This window comes from Ischnura elegans, chromosome 4 (genome assembly GCF_921293095.1).
Source record: "Ischnura elegans chromosome 4, ioIscEleg1.1, whole genome shotgun sequence".
NCBI classification, from domain to species: domain Eukaryota; kingdom Metazoa; phylum Arthropoda; class Insecta; order Odonata; family Coenagrionidae; genus Ischnura; species Ischnura elegans.
Window position 1 is genome coordinate 92,830,489 of NC_060249.1, and position 17,260 is coordinate 92,847,748.

General features: G+C 37.7%; 1 protein-coding gene across 1 annotated transcript in view; it reads right to left on the reverse strand.

The window, feature by feature from the left end:
- The window catches only part of LOC124157781 (facilitated trehalose transporter Tret1-like), a 37,293-nt gene extending 29,351 nt beyond the window's left edge, over window positions 1-7,942 (reverse strand). The window contains exon 1 of the mRNA XM_046532793.1: window positions 7,709-7,942. Within this exon, the coding sequence (XP_046388749.1) occupies window positions 7,709-7,713 (5 nt within the window). The 5' untranslated portion in view covers window positions 7,714-7,942. The remainder of the gene's footprint in view (window positions 1-7,708) is intronic.
- Between the last annotated feature and the right edge of the window lie 9,318 nt (window positions 7,943-17,260).

Sequence of the window (17,260 nt, forward strand, 5' to 3'; positions counted from 1 at the left end):
TATCTTATACATGTATATAAAAGGGGATTTCTGTTTGTCTGTCCGCCATGCCTTTCCATACGGCTGCACGTATTGCGACCAAAGTAAGTATATACTTGGATCTTATGCTTTCGAACCCCTTAGGGCCCTCGCGCACTGGCAACTTTTACAAAGTTCAAATAAAACACACGGCATTGACTGTGGCCCCGCGCACGGGCGGCTTTTTAGTAGCCGCAACAGCCGTGTGTTTCATAGGGACTTCCTCAAAGCAAATAAATAGTTGCTTTGTAAAAGTTGCCAGTGCGCGGGGGCCCTTAGTGCTACTTCCGGTTGCGTCCGACGCATACTTTTGCTTGTTACGTGACGTCATACAACTTCTGCGGTTATGGGTACATTCTGCCGGGTAAGCACACCACCGGACACGTTCCATGAGAATCCATACCTAATGGGATTCTGCGCTTAAGTATGTATTAATCCTCTCGGTGCAAACGTTTTTGCTGAAGTATGCGTTCGCACGACGTTTTTGGTCCACGCACCTACGGAAACATAACGGAGCGGGGTAAAAGCTGATCCCGTGCACGGAATACGGAAATCGTTTTTTTTTTAATTCTTTGATGTTCGATGCATTGCGCTCACCATTTTATTTCAATTTTGAGTCAAACGTAGGAAACTTTAGGTCGGGGTAACCACATATACCGTGACCGTACTTGCTTTCGTTCTATACCTAAAAGTCCGGCTATGAGACCAAGGGGACTGCATAGCCAATTACTCCCATAGAATGATTATATTATAGGCTGATTTCTGTTGTCATTTCAGACGCATTTAAATCGGTTGTCATAAATGTCCGCGGCTCGGTGATGAGTGCAATGCGATCCACTTTTTTTTCCAATATTTTGGAGTATAATGATTGCCATCGCGAGGAATAGCATTGAAAAGTAATGCATTTTATAGATCACGTTATCATGTGAATAAATTTCGGTTTATACCCCTGATTTTACCTATTTTCCCCGTGAAACTGGTATTAATTTTTTCCGTCAGCGACGCGACTTTTGTAAATCTATTTAAATGCGCGGTGGTTGACGACACATTTAGAGACTGACTTATGGATCCTATTTTGTTATATTCGTGTATGTGACCATGAATTCCAAGTTCTCAGTTTCCCGCTTCTCCTTCCTAAGCAACATCGGGTGGCCTGCTAGTGTTAAATAAACTGTGGAAGTCACTAAGTCTCTTCTTCATTGCTATATCTTCGTCATATAGTGAGGATCTTTGAAGATTCCAAGCGCGAGTGTTGACTCGGCAGTTTAGGAAGAAGTGGAGGCCAACGATTGAGTGAGTTGACCTTGCTCTCATCATACTGGAAAAATGCGGAGGTGGATAACACTGTCCGATAAAAATAAACTGAGTAATCTTTATCAATGAGAATTCGCCTGCCGTTAGTAGTTCCGTAGCAGTGGCGCCGACTCCATTGGGCCTGAGGGGGCCCGAGCCCCCTCAAAAATTCGTTATGGGTGTGAGAAAAAAATGTGTCAGGCTTGTCGATTTCCCCCGGAGTGTCCAGATATTGAGATTCGAGTTATCAGAGTTCTAATTTTGATCATATGACTCTTCTAAAATGCTTAAAAAACTTAAAATTCACTACTTATAAAATTTCCCGATCCCGTTTGGGCCCCCCCAATACTTTTTGTAAGTCGGCATCCCTTTACCGTAGCTATAAAAAAAGTACCACGTCACTTTCGTACAAAAATGCGAACGAGATAAAAAATTATCTACCCATTCCGCGATTCGTCGTCTTATTGGACTGTGAACAATTTTTGCGAATCATTTTCAACATAAAAGAAAATCTGATGGGCAAGAAACTTGAGAAAACCTTTGGAACCCTTGAGTGTTCTATTCCGTTTTCAGTAAACTTTGGCATCATTGTAATTTTTTCTATTCCTGGTGGAGAATTTTTTTTTTACACGCGGCATTTTTACGTATACGGATTTTGACGTTCAACTAATCATCCCTATTCTTGAACCCTTACTCGGGCGTTGAGAAAACAACACGTAAGTCTTTATCAAATCTATTAATTTATTCTTGGTGATTAAACAAGAGTTATTTGCTTGAGCTTTCAATTTGAAGAGGGACAGGTCACGGGCGCTATTTTCGCAAGTTTCCACTATCCTTCTCCTGCACCTGAATAAACTAGGGGCTTTGGTTGAGTCTTAAAATACCTCTACCCTTTTTCAGTCATGCTGATCTTTGAGGTAATTATAACCGCATATTTCAAATATGACTTTTTCATTTATTTTTATAGATATTTACGCATTTAGTTTGGTAAATTATATAGATAAAAATAACTCGTTAATATGTAAATCATAAAGGTGAATTCTTTTAGGGGCTCTGCTGCGTATTTATTTCCGACCGTCATCGAATGCCCTTGCAGGTGACAAGAAATGAATAACAAGGAATATGCGAAGTTCTTTAACCTTTATGGCCCCTAAAACAGGGAAATCCGACTCGCGAATTTATGGCTTCAAGGTAAGAAAATAAAAAATATATATATGCTTGCTCTTGACCCAGATTTTCAGTCTTGTTTACTTTTTAACATTTTTCGGCTGGCGCAAGAAGTAAAACTGCGATTTAAATTGTATGCAAGTGTATAAGTTATTCGTTGAAATATGTTACTCTTAAGATTATATAGTACAAAAACTTCCTTCACGTCTCATAACTCATTATACGATTGACTCTAAATAAACGGGCAGAGGTATATGGCTGCTACGTATCCCTGGATTTAATAATCACCAAATAAATATTATGTTCGTAGTAAGGATTTCGTTTTCATTCCATCTACGAAATAGTTTGTTGCCGCTGTGAAATATATTTTTTGCAGCTTACAATCAATGGTTAAATGTTTAATAAATATTTAAGCATGATGCTCGTGACTAAACCATATCCGCAAATAATGGAATACTCTTGGCTCATCCCTGTTATATAAAAATCAAGCCAATTAAGTTCAAAAGAAGCAGCGAAAACGACTACCATGTCATCCAATTACTCAAAAATATCTCACAAAAAATAAACAGAAATATAATACAAATATCACTCTTGTATTTCATGTGATTTGTCTGATTTTTACAATTACGGAGTTCACTGGATTAATCGGGTACAAAATATAAAAGCGGCTGTACAATGCATGAATAAGGAGTGCTTGGATCATTTATGATTTTATTTCCGCCAAGGTTTCCATCAGGAGAAAGTCGTTTCGGAGAAAAGGAAACAGGAATTCCGTAGCCTGAAGGAAGCTGGAGTATTATCACCGAACTGATTAGCATCAACTTATGGAAAGAATGATTATAAGGAGACAAGCTTCGGAAATGATGGAAAGCAGCCAACTCTCCATGGATTTGAATACGGCACTGAAGCAACAATAACAAAATAACGGAAGTTACCAGCATATCCGCTAAGAGAGACGTGTGAATGACGAGATAAGTGAATGAGGTAAATGACAGCTGACGTGTTTCAATCTACTATCTTGTTTGCCCCTGTAGTTGAAGCTGAAAAAATATCACTCAGCGACATTTAAATAAGATACCGGAACTAATTTAACTTCAAGGAAGCTGTAAGGATCGCGTTCGGAAGAGCATTCCAGCCATAGAGGAGTCGATAGAGAGAGGAAGTGAGGAATAAAGGCAGAGGGGTAACCACACACCTATTCCATAAATGTTTGCCCTTTACCCGGAAGTTACAGAAACGAGAAATACGTTTCACTTGTCTGTCTTCCGTTTCGAGTTAACGGTTAGAAGTGACTGAGGTCGTGAAAAGGTAATCATTTAACGTCTTAGTTGTTTTGATAGGCTATATAAATATTTAAATTACGTGAAATTTGAATGTCTAGTATTGTGGCGCTTAAGCATACGTTTATTATTTAATGTTATATGTTATTTCCTTGAGCCAACGTCTCATAAAAGGTTGGTATATTTGATTCGCAATGAGTCGGATAGATGACATTAATTTCGTCTGTACTTCCGCAATAGTAATCATCAACAACTTTTCAAAGGTATTGGGATATTCACTAATTACTAAATTTAAGAAATAATATGTACAAACTATGTTTACTACTTCATTTCACTACCCACTGGCGCGATGCATGCGCGTAAAACTTCTTCACCTTGATTTCGAAGGCGCCTAATATAATGATATGCCGTGAAATGTTACGATTCCGCGATTGTTTTTCGATTGTCATTTATTACTGCTAATGGTGATTTGGATGCAGAAGTGCTATAAATTATTAGAAAAACATAAACAAGCTGGTGATTTATTTCGAACCTGCCGGGTAAATGTCAGTGCAGCTCATTTTAAATATTACCGGAAATACATTCCCTTTGACCGGAAATTGAATTACAGCCCTTCGTTTTTTCTTGTCACTGAGGAAGATCACCACGGTACCTATAGATTAGTTATTACCACTTAAAATTTCCTTGATAGTCGCGGTTCAAGGGTTGCTAAGTACTGTGCTAAAGGAATGTCTGCGGTTCGCTGCATGGTTCAGGATAATTTTTTCTTATTTTGTGATTGCAATCAATGTGAACAATATTCATGTTGGCTTTTGTTTGTGAAAACTGAATCAACTGAATTCTTTCCCCTCCCTACATGCTTCAAACATTTGCCACGCGAAATATTTCTGCAGCGTGCGTTTGAAAATTTTCCAGGAGTCGGTAAAAATTTGTTCAATTGCTGCATATTTTCAATTACTAATTCAAGAATTCGTTTACTCCGGTGGATGCTTTGGATCGAATACTATTTTTTTATGACATTGGACTAACTTCCGGTTAAATAGTGTATTGAAATGAGTGAATAATTGGTGTTATTCAGCCTACGATTTTAATACGACCCTATAGGGTAATGCAATGGCAACTTGTTAATTCCTGGCGTGCGTAGTGTTCGTTACTTTCTGCCGCCATCTCTGTATATTTACACGACAGCATCAAAAATTAACCAAATTCCTGAAAAATTGAGTTTGGACTGGAATAATTTCGATGTTTTAATATTATTTCATAATTTAAAGGTATTAATTTAATTAATTGTTGCATTATTAAATAATAGCTAAAGTTAATTATCTCCGTATCATTCAAAAATCTATTATCCAGTCAGCGATTTTGAGACTTTGACTGATAACGGACAATTCTCTTGTGATCCCTCTGCCGTCCTTTATATGTAAAAAAATCTGTCATAAACGCCCGAAACATTATTTCAGTAAACGAGATAAAAATGATATGGTATCAACTGAGATATGCCCTCTTTAAGCAAGAGTTTGACTTAATAATTAATTAGTTTTATTGCATTGGTCTATCATTGCTGAAAGAGCGAAAAAATCACCTGTAACGAATGTTTTGGCAATTTTAAAAGTTTTTAAATGAAATACTACCACTCGAATATGCCGCAGATGTTTAATTATTTAATAATAAGTATACCTTAATGGCAAAACGTACCGTTTCCACGTATATTTTACTTAAAATTGGTTTCTCTTAAATTTTCTTATTCGTTTAAAATTTTTAAGCATTACGACGGAAAAAAAACAAAAAAAAATCGATGAAAATTACATACTATCGACTAATAACTTAGAGTGGGAGAAGGGACAATTAGGTTATGGAAACCCTTTGGTAATATCTTTGCTTTCTTTATTGACGTGGATCTGTCTGTTCCCGAGTAAAAATAATAAAACCAATAACTTTCTAAAAAAACATCATCTTGTATTTGAAATTTATTGGTAAATAAAATCATGTCTGATTGGACTTTGATAGAAATTATTTTCATGGCGTGACGTATTTAGGGCGAACGCGATTGTTTATGCTGTAACGCAATTAAAGTATTTTATCGTGCACTGAGGATGATAAAAGGAGAATTAAACAGAAATGGCGAGATACATAAACGTTTTTCTATCTCACGCACACATTTTGTAGCGTTGCAAATTTACTGTCTCAAAATTTCATTGCAATTTAAAAGCTTTCAAGGGATTTTACAATTATTTTTAAGAATAATGAGAAAGGAGCCACACGGAAGATAAATTCTTACTCCGCCGCAGTACAAGAACCATGATATTCGTAATCCAGTGATATATCTTGCTAATCTGGCGCGTTTGAATTTACCCTATACGTTGTTTACCCACTCATATACTTATTGGCAACAAAAAAATGCTCAATTTTACGCCTTAAAAACCAAGGAAGTCATATTAAAACGCTTTAAAAATCATTTTTATTTTTCAAATGCTGGAATTCGCTTTTCCTTCCGTTTAAAAAGTTCCACATATTTCTGTCAAAATTACTTTTTCGCTTATGCGTTAAGATTCCCGAAATTTTTTATATAAATATTTATATCAGTTTTCATGAGAAATCAAAGCGCAATGCATGGCTTTTAAAATATTCCCTAAAAGACTTAAAGTAGTATCGGAAATAATTTAGATTTAAATACAGTATTGAAATGTTCTGGTTTCAATCCATTGGCTCGTAAGCTCATATTCGACTGCTCGCGCAAGCTATAGCTGCGTAAAACTCCTGAGATTATGTAGTAAGGCGTGCTGAAGCGATAAGAACGGACGTAGGGTTGACAAACAGGAAAGTTTCCGTCCGATGCGTCGTGAAATGTTTCCTTTGGCTAATGAATATTCAAATCCATGTCAATAGATATCGATGACTTCGATAAATCAAATCCAATGCTGGAAATTTGATGAAAATTACGCGTATTCGAGTCGTGCAGCTCTTCTGATTAGCCTGCTGCGTTGCGTCTTTCATTTATCCCGCCATATCGCCCGGTGACCAAAAAAAAACAGTGACCTCGACATTGCCTGCTCTCTCGTGCGTGGAATCCCGCACGCAAGTCTATTGCCAAGGTGGTCCGATGGCGTCATGGAGTGGTAGCAAGCGCCGAGAATTCGTTGTTTCAAAAACAGAATACTTCATTGAAAGACTCTGAGGAACGGCTCTTTGATCATCCACATAGCACATTCGTATCCGCAAAGTCGGCACGGTATTCTAAAGGTGAATTTCGTGAAATTCGAAACCAAATTCCTCTGAAATATTCATTTAATCCCGTATACTGATGTGTGGGAACTTCAGAGAGGTGGCACAAGTTAAGGACTACGGGCAAATGAGAATTCTTTCGACATCTACACAGGTAGATTACATGTACATAATTCTTAAGTTCAGGATTATTGAGTTTAAGTATAAATTCGTTCATATATATATTTGCCTAAGTGTTTGCTTCCCGTAAGCCCACTTTCATAGTTTTTCCTTAAATTATGAAATTGTTCTTATTGATATACAATTTCATAATAGAATACAGCGAGAAGTGGATACACTAGGAGTTCAACGTTGTAGGATATGAGGATTAAATAAATGAAGAGAATGAAATTTTATATACATTCGTGCCATTGTAGACGGAGATATATTTGGGAGTATAATGTAACAATTATGAGCACACTGAACTTACGATGAGACATTAAAGTCTCGTTGAATAAGGAGAGGAAACAGCAAGAAAGGTTAACCGGAAGGTATACCTAATGATAACCGGAAGAATACGCTTGTTAAGTGATGATGAATGCAAAATCGAGGGCTTCGAAGTATTTAAATGATTTGTTAATTGAAGACCTGCAGGTGGTTCATTCACTTAGCGATAGCTCGGCAGATATCAATGGTATTCCGGACACATACACAGACGCCGCACTTCCGAATTTTGTTTTGCTACTCACTCCATTATTGCTCGTGCCTCGTAATCCTTCCGGCCGCGCGTTTCTGGTCCACTCTCCCGGCCTCTGGTATCAGCATCGGTCCGAGTTCCGCCTTGCAAAAAAGTTCCAAGTCCCTTGTGTCACTGTCTCACCACAACGAAGAGATCTTTGCGAATAACAACAGAGCTTCGCCAGTTGATTCGGTTCGAGTTAAGCTTTTAATGTTCCGCGATAACCCTACGGGGTGGATTATCTATACTCCCATACGCCTCCCCTCCCCCTTTTCCCTCCTCTCCTCTTCCCATGATGCTCTCCTGCCTTCTTCCTCCCCTCTCCTACCTCCTCCCCCCTACAACGCACTCACCTCCCCGCCACGCCGCGTCTCGCCTCCTGTGGTCCGGTCGCCCTTCTTCTTATACGAAACAGCGTCGAAGAAGCCTTTTATGTAATCCTTGAGCCGGTGGGAGAGCCGCCGGTCGGCGCCCTTTACCTTTATCCGGGAAGGACTGGGGGCCAAGCGCCGACGATTTATTGGCTTCGCGGGATGAATGGTTCTGAGAATTCGCGGGGCCAACCTGCTCGCGAATTTCCGTCAGCGTGCGAAGAGAGGAACCCTTGGAATGTCCCTGACGAAAGGTCGCCTGCGACAATCCAGGAAACTTAATTCTGAAGTTTTTTCGCTGTCGTTTTGGTCATGTTAAGGACGAGATTAACGTTTTAAAAACTGCTTAGTTTCAATGCGTACCGTATTTCAGCATCTGAGTGTGATCATCAGGGTCTGGGGTCAAGTTATGTGCCAACACCATGCTGAAACTCGGGGTGTAATTCATGTGGACTGAAACGAAGTTATTTTATTATCATGAACACTCTGTAATTCTACTAAGCTGAGCCGAAGGCGATTAATTACTTTAAAGACTAAGCATTAACCTACAAAAGTTATTCCTACATCGGCATATTTTCTGAGCGACTACTTCTTAGTATTTAGCCACCAAACACTGTTGATGCCCTTTCAAATATAAAAGTTACGAATAGCAAATGTCTTCTTAATAAATAGAGTCTAATTTAATAGAGTTAAATTTGGGAGAGAAAACTGTCATTTATTGTGAACAGAGCAGGGGAGAGGAAGTGTTGGAGAGATTACTGAAAATTTATGGTAAAAGGTTGTAATCTAATACAGGAAAATTATGCATAGATGGCAGGTTATTAAAATGGAAGTAAGTTAATCATGTGAAGCATTCTATTATTATGCAAGTCGCAGGAAACATTCATGAAACGTATGTTTTCGATAATTTTTTCCCTCAAGCGTGTAGTAAGCAATTAAATATCGGATTTAACTGAAACAGGTCGAATACAAAACTGATTTTCTTGCACATTCATGCAATAAATATCCATTCCATAAGTCTAATGATGTAATGAAATATTTATCCATCTGCTGGAATTTTACACAATTGATATCGGGTAATTTATGTGCAATTTTTCGAAAAAAATGAGCATGGTTTGTGGAAAGCCAATGTATTTACTTATTTATAAAGCCATGGAAAATGTAAATTCCCTACTATAATTTGGCCTATTCTTTTCACGCGGTGCTGAAATTCCCCGAGACGGTGTTCACGATTTGTCCCTCATGTCCTTGGATGAGCGTTTTTCCTGCCCAAGGTCATTGCCGAATGCGAGCGAAGTCAGTTCGGATTATGCCTTTCAATGGTATAGAACGCTGATGCATGTGATTCCGCTTGCCCTTCCAAAATCATTTCCAACTCAATCGGACGGACCTGCATAATCTCAGGGTTAGTATTAACGAGAGTGATTTTCCGACTTCTGCGCATGCGACCGAGATGGATATGGGATTTTTCAGGGGATGCAATTATTTCCTATCTTCTATTCACATAAATAAAATCTTATGCAACACATTTATACCTACTTGTAAAATATTGTTATCTGACTTTTACTGCTATAGGTACTTTTATAGCAATGAGGAGCTGTGCGACATTTCATATTATATGGTATCGAAAAACGAGGTGAATTACACTGAGTTAAATTTATATGAATGGAGGGATTCAACCTTGAATTAATTGTCCATATGATAAGTAACACTGGAATAAATTTATATTTCATCAGTAATCCTCCGTAATCACGTGATGATCTGATGGGCCTGATTACCTCAAGTTATCGATTTTGTTCTTGAGGTGTTTTTTTCCATGGAAATGGTATTGCTAATAAATTTTTGATTTACGAAGAAGAATAAGCCCCAGTATGCTAATTAAATTAATCCATAAGAATTTAATATTCTATTTCCCATGGCAATAGTGATGTTGGGATTTCATTGCTGGTCTCAGCTTTTAGTTTCTGCGAAGCTGCCTTGAGCACTCCTAAGGCAATAAGTCATTTTCTCTCTGTGCAAAGTATGCCGTCAGCTACTCTGGTCATTACGGAAACACCTAAAGACACTGTGACTTTTTTTTTCTAATCATCCTTCACTGTAGTCCACAAATTGACCAACTAAATGAAACCTCCCCAGTAGGCTTCTTTTCTTACCTCATCCTTCGGTTACTGGTTTTAATTGATGAACCGTAGTCATATATTTGGAAAATTGACAAACACTCCAAATCAAGGTCCTGGATCAAAAGAAATGTTGAATCGTGGAAACTATCCGTGATTGGGAAATTGTTTATCCGTTCTAAACTTAATATTAAAAATTAAGGATAGTCAGAAATCCATATTGAGTTACTCCATATGCTATTTCATTATGCCATGTGAGTGAATGATATTTTGCACATTTCTTATGGAGTTCGGAATAAGAGACGATAATAGGGTGGTTTCCTATTATTTTTTTATTGCCTAAATCGAAAGATTATTACTTCTGGAGTACGTATTTCACGCTTTTAGATTTTTAAATGACGATATCTATTTTTCGTAATTAAATGAAAAGTGAAAATTTTCAAGCGCTCGAAATCGCGACGGGTAAGTATGAATGCCGGAAAAAACTCCGCGTGACGTCGTTCTGCTTCCCGCTGCCGCAAGTGAGGTGACCTTTGGGCGAGGCTCTGAGCGCTGATCCGACGCAGGATGCTAGCAGGTAGCTGAATACCATGCTAGCTGGTAGCGCTTGCCTATAAGGATTATTAATACCTTATCAAACGAAGAAAACTTTCCGACCTCAGGCAGTTTTAATAGGTGATTATTAAGACATGTTTCCCTGAGCTCTGTGCCTCATGCATGCATTGGTAACCTCAGACGATGTAAAACTCCTATCCTCTCGTGTAGAAACTAGGTCCCTGTGACGTCACGTGGAGTGGTATCGCATGGACGCCAATCTGGCCTTTTTCAAATGGGGATAAAATTGACCATTGACATTCGTCTGAACCGGCATTTCTAAAACCAAATAATTTGTATATTATGAATACACTAATGGGGGGTAACGAATCGCAATCAATTCCTTTCGTTTTCTTTGATGAAGGAAACTACCATATTGGCCCAGGCATAAAGCGTGAATCAGGTAGAGCTAAGTTCAACTCTCTATTTGTCACAAAAAACACTCATCCCAATGAAAGTTACATTTAAAGGAACCGTGCCATTTATGTGCGTTAATAGAGTTGTAGTTGAATTTGTTTCTGCAGTCTGATACTTATCCGCGAAGTATAGACGTGCCGTCTCCTTCATTAACGATACCAAATGCAGTCGTTACAACTCAAACACACGCCGATGCCCTTGGAAAACTTTCTCTTGAGCTCTGGAAATGTGGACGTGCAGCTCCTGCCAAAGTACACTAATGGGGGGTAACGAATAGCAATCAATGCCTTTCGTTTTCTTTGATAAAGGAAACTACCCTATTCACATAACGTGATATGACATTTTGAATTTTTTCCGTTGTCAATGACTCAGAGGATAGCAATTGCTCATTTTTTGCTCCTATGCAGTCTATTCTAAGGAAATAAATTATCTGCCTCAGCACTAAGTTTTGCGCTCATGGGTGAAGTTTGAGTGAATTACTGATGAATAAATGAAGCCCTAACAAATGTAGCAAGAATGGAGTTAAGTAACGGTAACCAATTTGATAGCCCTAATTTCATCGCTTCAAAGAATGCAGGTGTGAAGGAGTTATCATGATAATTAATCGTAAGAGCTAAACCATTATGAGTTCTACACTTTGAAGGATTTCATTTTGTTTATAATGAATAAAGTTAAATTAATAGTTTTACATGGCTGTTCATTGATTGATTTTTTTTAATAATCCCAAATATTCTCTCAAAACCCACTTAGGCTCTGAGAGAAAGAGCGTTAACGCTTTGTGTTTTTAATGCTTTAAAGAGCAGGAAATAATTTTTACAAATTTCTCGTGGGATGCATTTATTTCCTATCTGCTATTAACATGACAAAAAATCTTTGGCAACACATTTATATCTACTAGTACTATGTTGTTACCTGACTTTTTATTATACTACGTTATTTTTACAGTAAAGAGGAGCTGTGCAACACTTCATGTTTTATGGTATCGGAAAACCGGTGAAATTTATAGGTATTAATGAAGTTATAATACCTCGAATTAAATATAAATATGATAAGTAATACCGGAATAAATTTAATGTACGGGACCTACTAGTCTAGTAATGATTAGGCTGAGCTGTCGTGGAGATTGGTTAGTTGCTGTGGCAAGAGAGTTGACTTCCCACCCCGTGGACCCGGATTCCGATCTCAGTGGTGTAGAAAATTTTTCAGAGACAGCCTTATTTATGTATCAGGTATTAATTTCTGGAGGACACTACAAATACAGCACTCCGCCCGTCGGGTGGGATGATTATCCGTGATCTCTTTAGAGTCTTTCTTTAAGAAAAGGTTAATTCCCTTAAATAGTGCAAATATTGCATTTGATAACAAATTAATGGCAGTGTAAATGACCAGAGCCAAATCAGAAAACTACGAAGGACGAAATTAAATGAAATTACAAATCATGAAATACTTTGATTAGACAAATCGAGACAATAAACAAGTGGCATGTGGACAAAAAATGTTTTCTATACTAATTGTTACATAAAATTGTTCAAAGAGGTCAACAACCATTCACATAAAGAGACACATACAGCATTTCAATAGCGTAACCAGGATTTTGAAATTGGGGGGTTTAGTGGAGATTTCGGGACTCTTCCAAAATACCCCATGGCAAAGGGGGGTCAGTTCTCCTCGGAAAATTGTGGTCTTTTTTCATGTTGATAATGTGATTTTTAGGTCTCAGGAACAGTAATTTTTTTAACGAGTATTTATTAAGTTATTTATTGAGGGCATCTTACTCGTTTTTGGTGCCTCTTTTAAAGGTTCAAGGAGGGGAGGGTTTGTAACCAGGAACCCGGCCCCTTGCCTACGCCACTGAGCATTTCACCCATATCGAGACATTTACTAAAGCGGTCACTCCAAACCACTCTGGTATCATTTCCTATTGCGATGACACCTTTTACAGTTTCTTGAAGAGCACTCCAAGTTTCTGTGAAATTTACCGTCGCCAAGTTTCCCTCCACCCTTCCTTGCATACCTTTCTCTACAGCGAAAATGTGCTAAGCTGTCGGTCGCCTCCTCCAAATATCGTAACTAACTGAGCCATCGTGAGGTGAAGTAAAATTTGTGAATAGATAAGCAACTGAAGACATGTTGCTGACCGGTCACCTTCGAAGTTCTAATGTATGCATGGATTTATGTATTATTATTTCGACTGCGGCGAGGATCGAGCGGGCAAATGAAAAAGGCCAAAGTGCAAGGGACTTGAGGTCAACAGCTAGATATGAGGGTTGTCGAGTCCGTGAGTGACCGCTCCGGACGGCATGGTGAGTGTTGGGATGAGGGGGAGGAGATTTATACTGAGGATAAATTGAAATGGGGTCGAGAGACCCTCGGAGGGAATAAAGAGCGCGTGGAAAATGATGCGTGTGGAATTACGAGACTAATACTACCGGACTGCTGCCGTCAACACTTGCGTATTGGAAGCGGTTATGTGAGGAGTAACAGTGGTGCAGCGAGGGGGGGGGGTTGGGGGTTAAAACCCCCCCAGAGCTCAGAGGAATGCTTAAGTTTAATCCATTTTACTTAATTGGATTGATATTAATAATAGAATAGTGTAAGGATTAAAAAACATACCTTAGAAAGCCTCAAAACTCACCATTTTGAACAAGTTATCTTAAAATTCCGAAATTTTTTAATCTCGCACCTACCGCTTATCCTGGTGGTTATTCCATATCCCCATAACACCCCGGTATTGGTTGCACCTAAGCTCCCCCCAGCCTTAATTCCTGGCTGCGCCCCTGAGGAGTAAGACCGGTTATTGTCACGCGATCAAGCATTTGTACAGTGCTGCAGCAATTTAAGAGTAACTATAGGTCTTCTTTCTTTCACTCACCCCGTGCATCATCAATAGTTGGTATTGATATATGAGGGAAGGGCTCACTCCGGTATAAGTCACTGGTGTGTGCTAGCGAGTTGCATACCCACATTTTATCCCATTGTTTTGCATTTAATATGAATTAGCTCCCGAAAACGATTCACGATATGGAAAGATTGAAACTGTTCTAAAACATACTTTAATCTATGAGAATCGGTCAAACTTTGTTTGGTTATGCCGTAAAATATATAAAAATTTCAAATTCCCTATTATTTAACTTCATCGTTCCGAAGCTATTCGCAAAAAATTGAGGTACATTAGCTCTTCCATTGTACAGGGGCTTGAGTCCTCAGGTAAACAATATATGGTCATTTTTAAGAATTTTTGAGGAATAATGGAACATAAACACGGATAAACGTTAAAAATTGATAAATATTTGCTCAAAGAATAGGTCAAACTTCATAATTTTTCGACCATCATTATAAAAGTGATTAGTCTCATTTGTTTTAAATCGCATGATGCTTCAATTTCACGATTGAAATCTCCCTCCCAACCTACCCAATGCACTTTTGAGATAAGTTGACTTAACGCGTTAAAACTTTCTTTTAAATAATAGTTAATTGCATTATTCTTCGAAGTACCTCTCGTTAATAGTCCATCCTTCTGTACGCTTCTAGCTATAAACGCATGCGGCGCAAATTATGAAAATCTACTCCTTTGCCGTTAATAAAGTAGGTATTTCCATTGATTTTTAGATTGATTGATTGATTGATTTAGTATAAATGCTTGCGCCCTGTAACTACTCGTTTTTGTCTCTTTTTTGGGATAGATAGACTATCATTAAAAAAATATTTTTGGATACTAGCTAATGGGAGTGAGCTGTATTTATTTAGGAACTTCTTTAAGGTTGCATATCTGGAATACGTCACCTCTCTGATGAAACATACGTTTGAAGCATTGAAATATTATAAGAAGGCATTGGTGTAAACATTCATGTTTTTACCCAAAATTCCCTCCAAAAATCACGTGACGGTTGCCCATTTTTTTTTTTTTTTGGGTTGCCAATCTGAAATTCCGGATTATTACCCTTATAAAACATGCAATGAAGAATTGAAATATTATCAAAGTGTGTTGGTGTAAACATATATTTCAATTTTCACTCGCAATTCCATCCAAAACATCATGTGACGGTGGGAGTCGAGGCGTATTAAGCAAGGCTGCCGATGCAGCTGTTTCCATTGATCAGGAAGATGGTTTTCCTGCGGCACAGTGCCGTTTCCCTACTGCTCTATTTGAAAAAAAATCCTACACGTATAGAGTGCGCATAGCGAGGGAACGGATCCTCCGTGACATGAGCATGACTGATCGTGGGCGTTTAATAAAGCGAAGACTGGAAAGAGTTCATTCGCTTGCACGCAAAACGCTTCGTCACGTCCTCTACGAGGTGGAGAGGGTTTCCTCACGTAGAAGCACTGCATTCGGGATAACTCAAGAAGAGATCTCCCTGTCTAGAATCGCCGTTTCAAGTCGTAAAAGTGCTTTAATGCGATGTGCAAGCGATAGAATTTGTTTGCGTCGGACATGCGTTAGTAAAAATGTCAAGGAAAGTGACGTACGCGTATGTCCGTACGTTACATCAATAAAAGTAATTGGAACATTGATCCATTCATATCTGTTTCTCTGTAAATAAAAGTTCAAAAAAAGCTGTTTATACAAAGTGCAATTTGGATTGCTAATTTCTTCGAATATTATTTTCTGAAATGCCTGAATTCTTTATCAATTCTTAAATTACCCTACTTGTTCCTTTATTTATTTATATTAGTTTATTATAATTGGGTCGAGCTTACTAGAATTTAAATTATCGCTTCAGATTTTTCTCTAATTATTCAATCACTCAGTTGGCGTCTTAAGATTGCCATATATTACGTGAACATCGAATCCTTTACGTTTAGGTCATAATGTATTTTCTTTGATTCTTCCCACTTGGATTTCAAAAGCCTTTTCTTTAGTCTTCATTTGCATTTTCTTTGTTTGCTAATGGTGTTTTTTTAAATCATGAAGATTAACATTTTACCTAATATTTCGACAATTGTAATAGCTATTACTTTAAATTTAAATTTTTTTATGTTCTTAAAGTATTTTTTTCCTTCGCTTAATCATCGAAAGATGTAGATCATATTGAAAATCCTGTGCCATCACTGATGATATATTGAGGAAAAGTAACCCTAATTGCCATATGACTAGCGCGGTGGTGGATCCAAATTTGGCTCACCTCCCTTTCATTATAAAAACACATCGTGGATATTCTGTTATTCTAAGGTATAAAGTAATATGTCTCATACTCTTATAATAGGTATTTTATTCAAGAATGAGCACGTTTGAGAAAGAAAAAATCCTCTGGAGAATTCACCTAAAATGTACCATGAGGCTGGTGAGGCAGTGTCTTGGTTTTCTGTGTTAGGTATGTTTTTCTTAGGTATTTTATTTTTCTTAGGCATTTTATTTTTTAGGAATGTTAGATGTGTATTTCTGAATGTGAACGAATCGTGTAAATTGTCTCCTACGCAAGAACGAATCTTGGTCTGTTAGATTTTCATTACTACCTATAGCAATCGCCACTTCTGATTAAGGTTATTTTTATGGCCTATTTTTTAGGATCACGTGTATTATTTATTGGTGATATACTAATATACACATCATTACAATAGAGACTTTCTGGAATTGTAGCACTGGATCTGGAAAATTAAATGAAAAAGTCTAGTTGCAGGTAAAGTTAGCTGTATCATTATTATCAGGTCTTCCTAATAAATTTTATGGTCTCTCTCTTGGAAAACAAATATTATTGAGTCTCAAGAAAAATATCTCTTCCCCTTACATTTTCATGACAGTATTAATTACTGGCTCGCTTCTTACCTTGGTATTAGTATTGCTTGAGCAAATGTTTCCTTAGGTTTGTCTTCCATAGTAATGTAACTCCAGAAAAGGCTTTATCTTTTCTAAATCTATTTTTTTTAATTTCCTTCGATTGCCATTTCATTTCAGTTATTATTAATTAAATAGTCATGAGTCATATTTTAATAGGAAAATTTAAGCAAGATAATGTCCTGCCAATCTTTGAGCAGTAAGAAAGTGAGTAATCCAGAGTAGTTAACATATTTGTTTTGTAATTTTTCACTCCATCGTACATCAAATCTTAAAATACGGTTCAT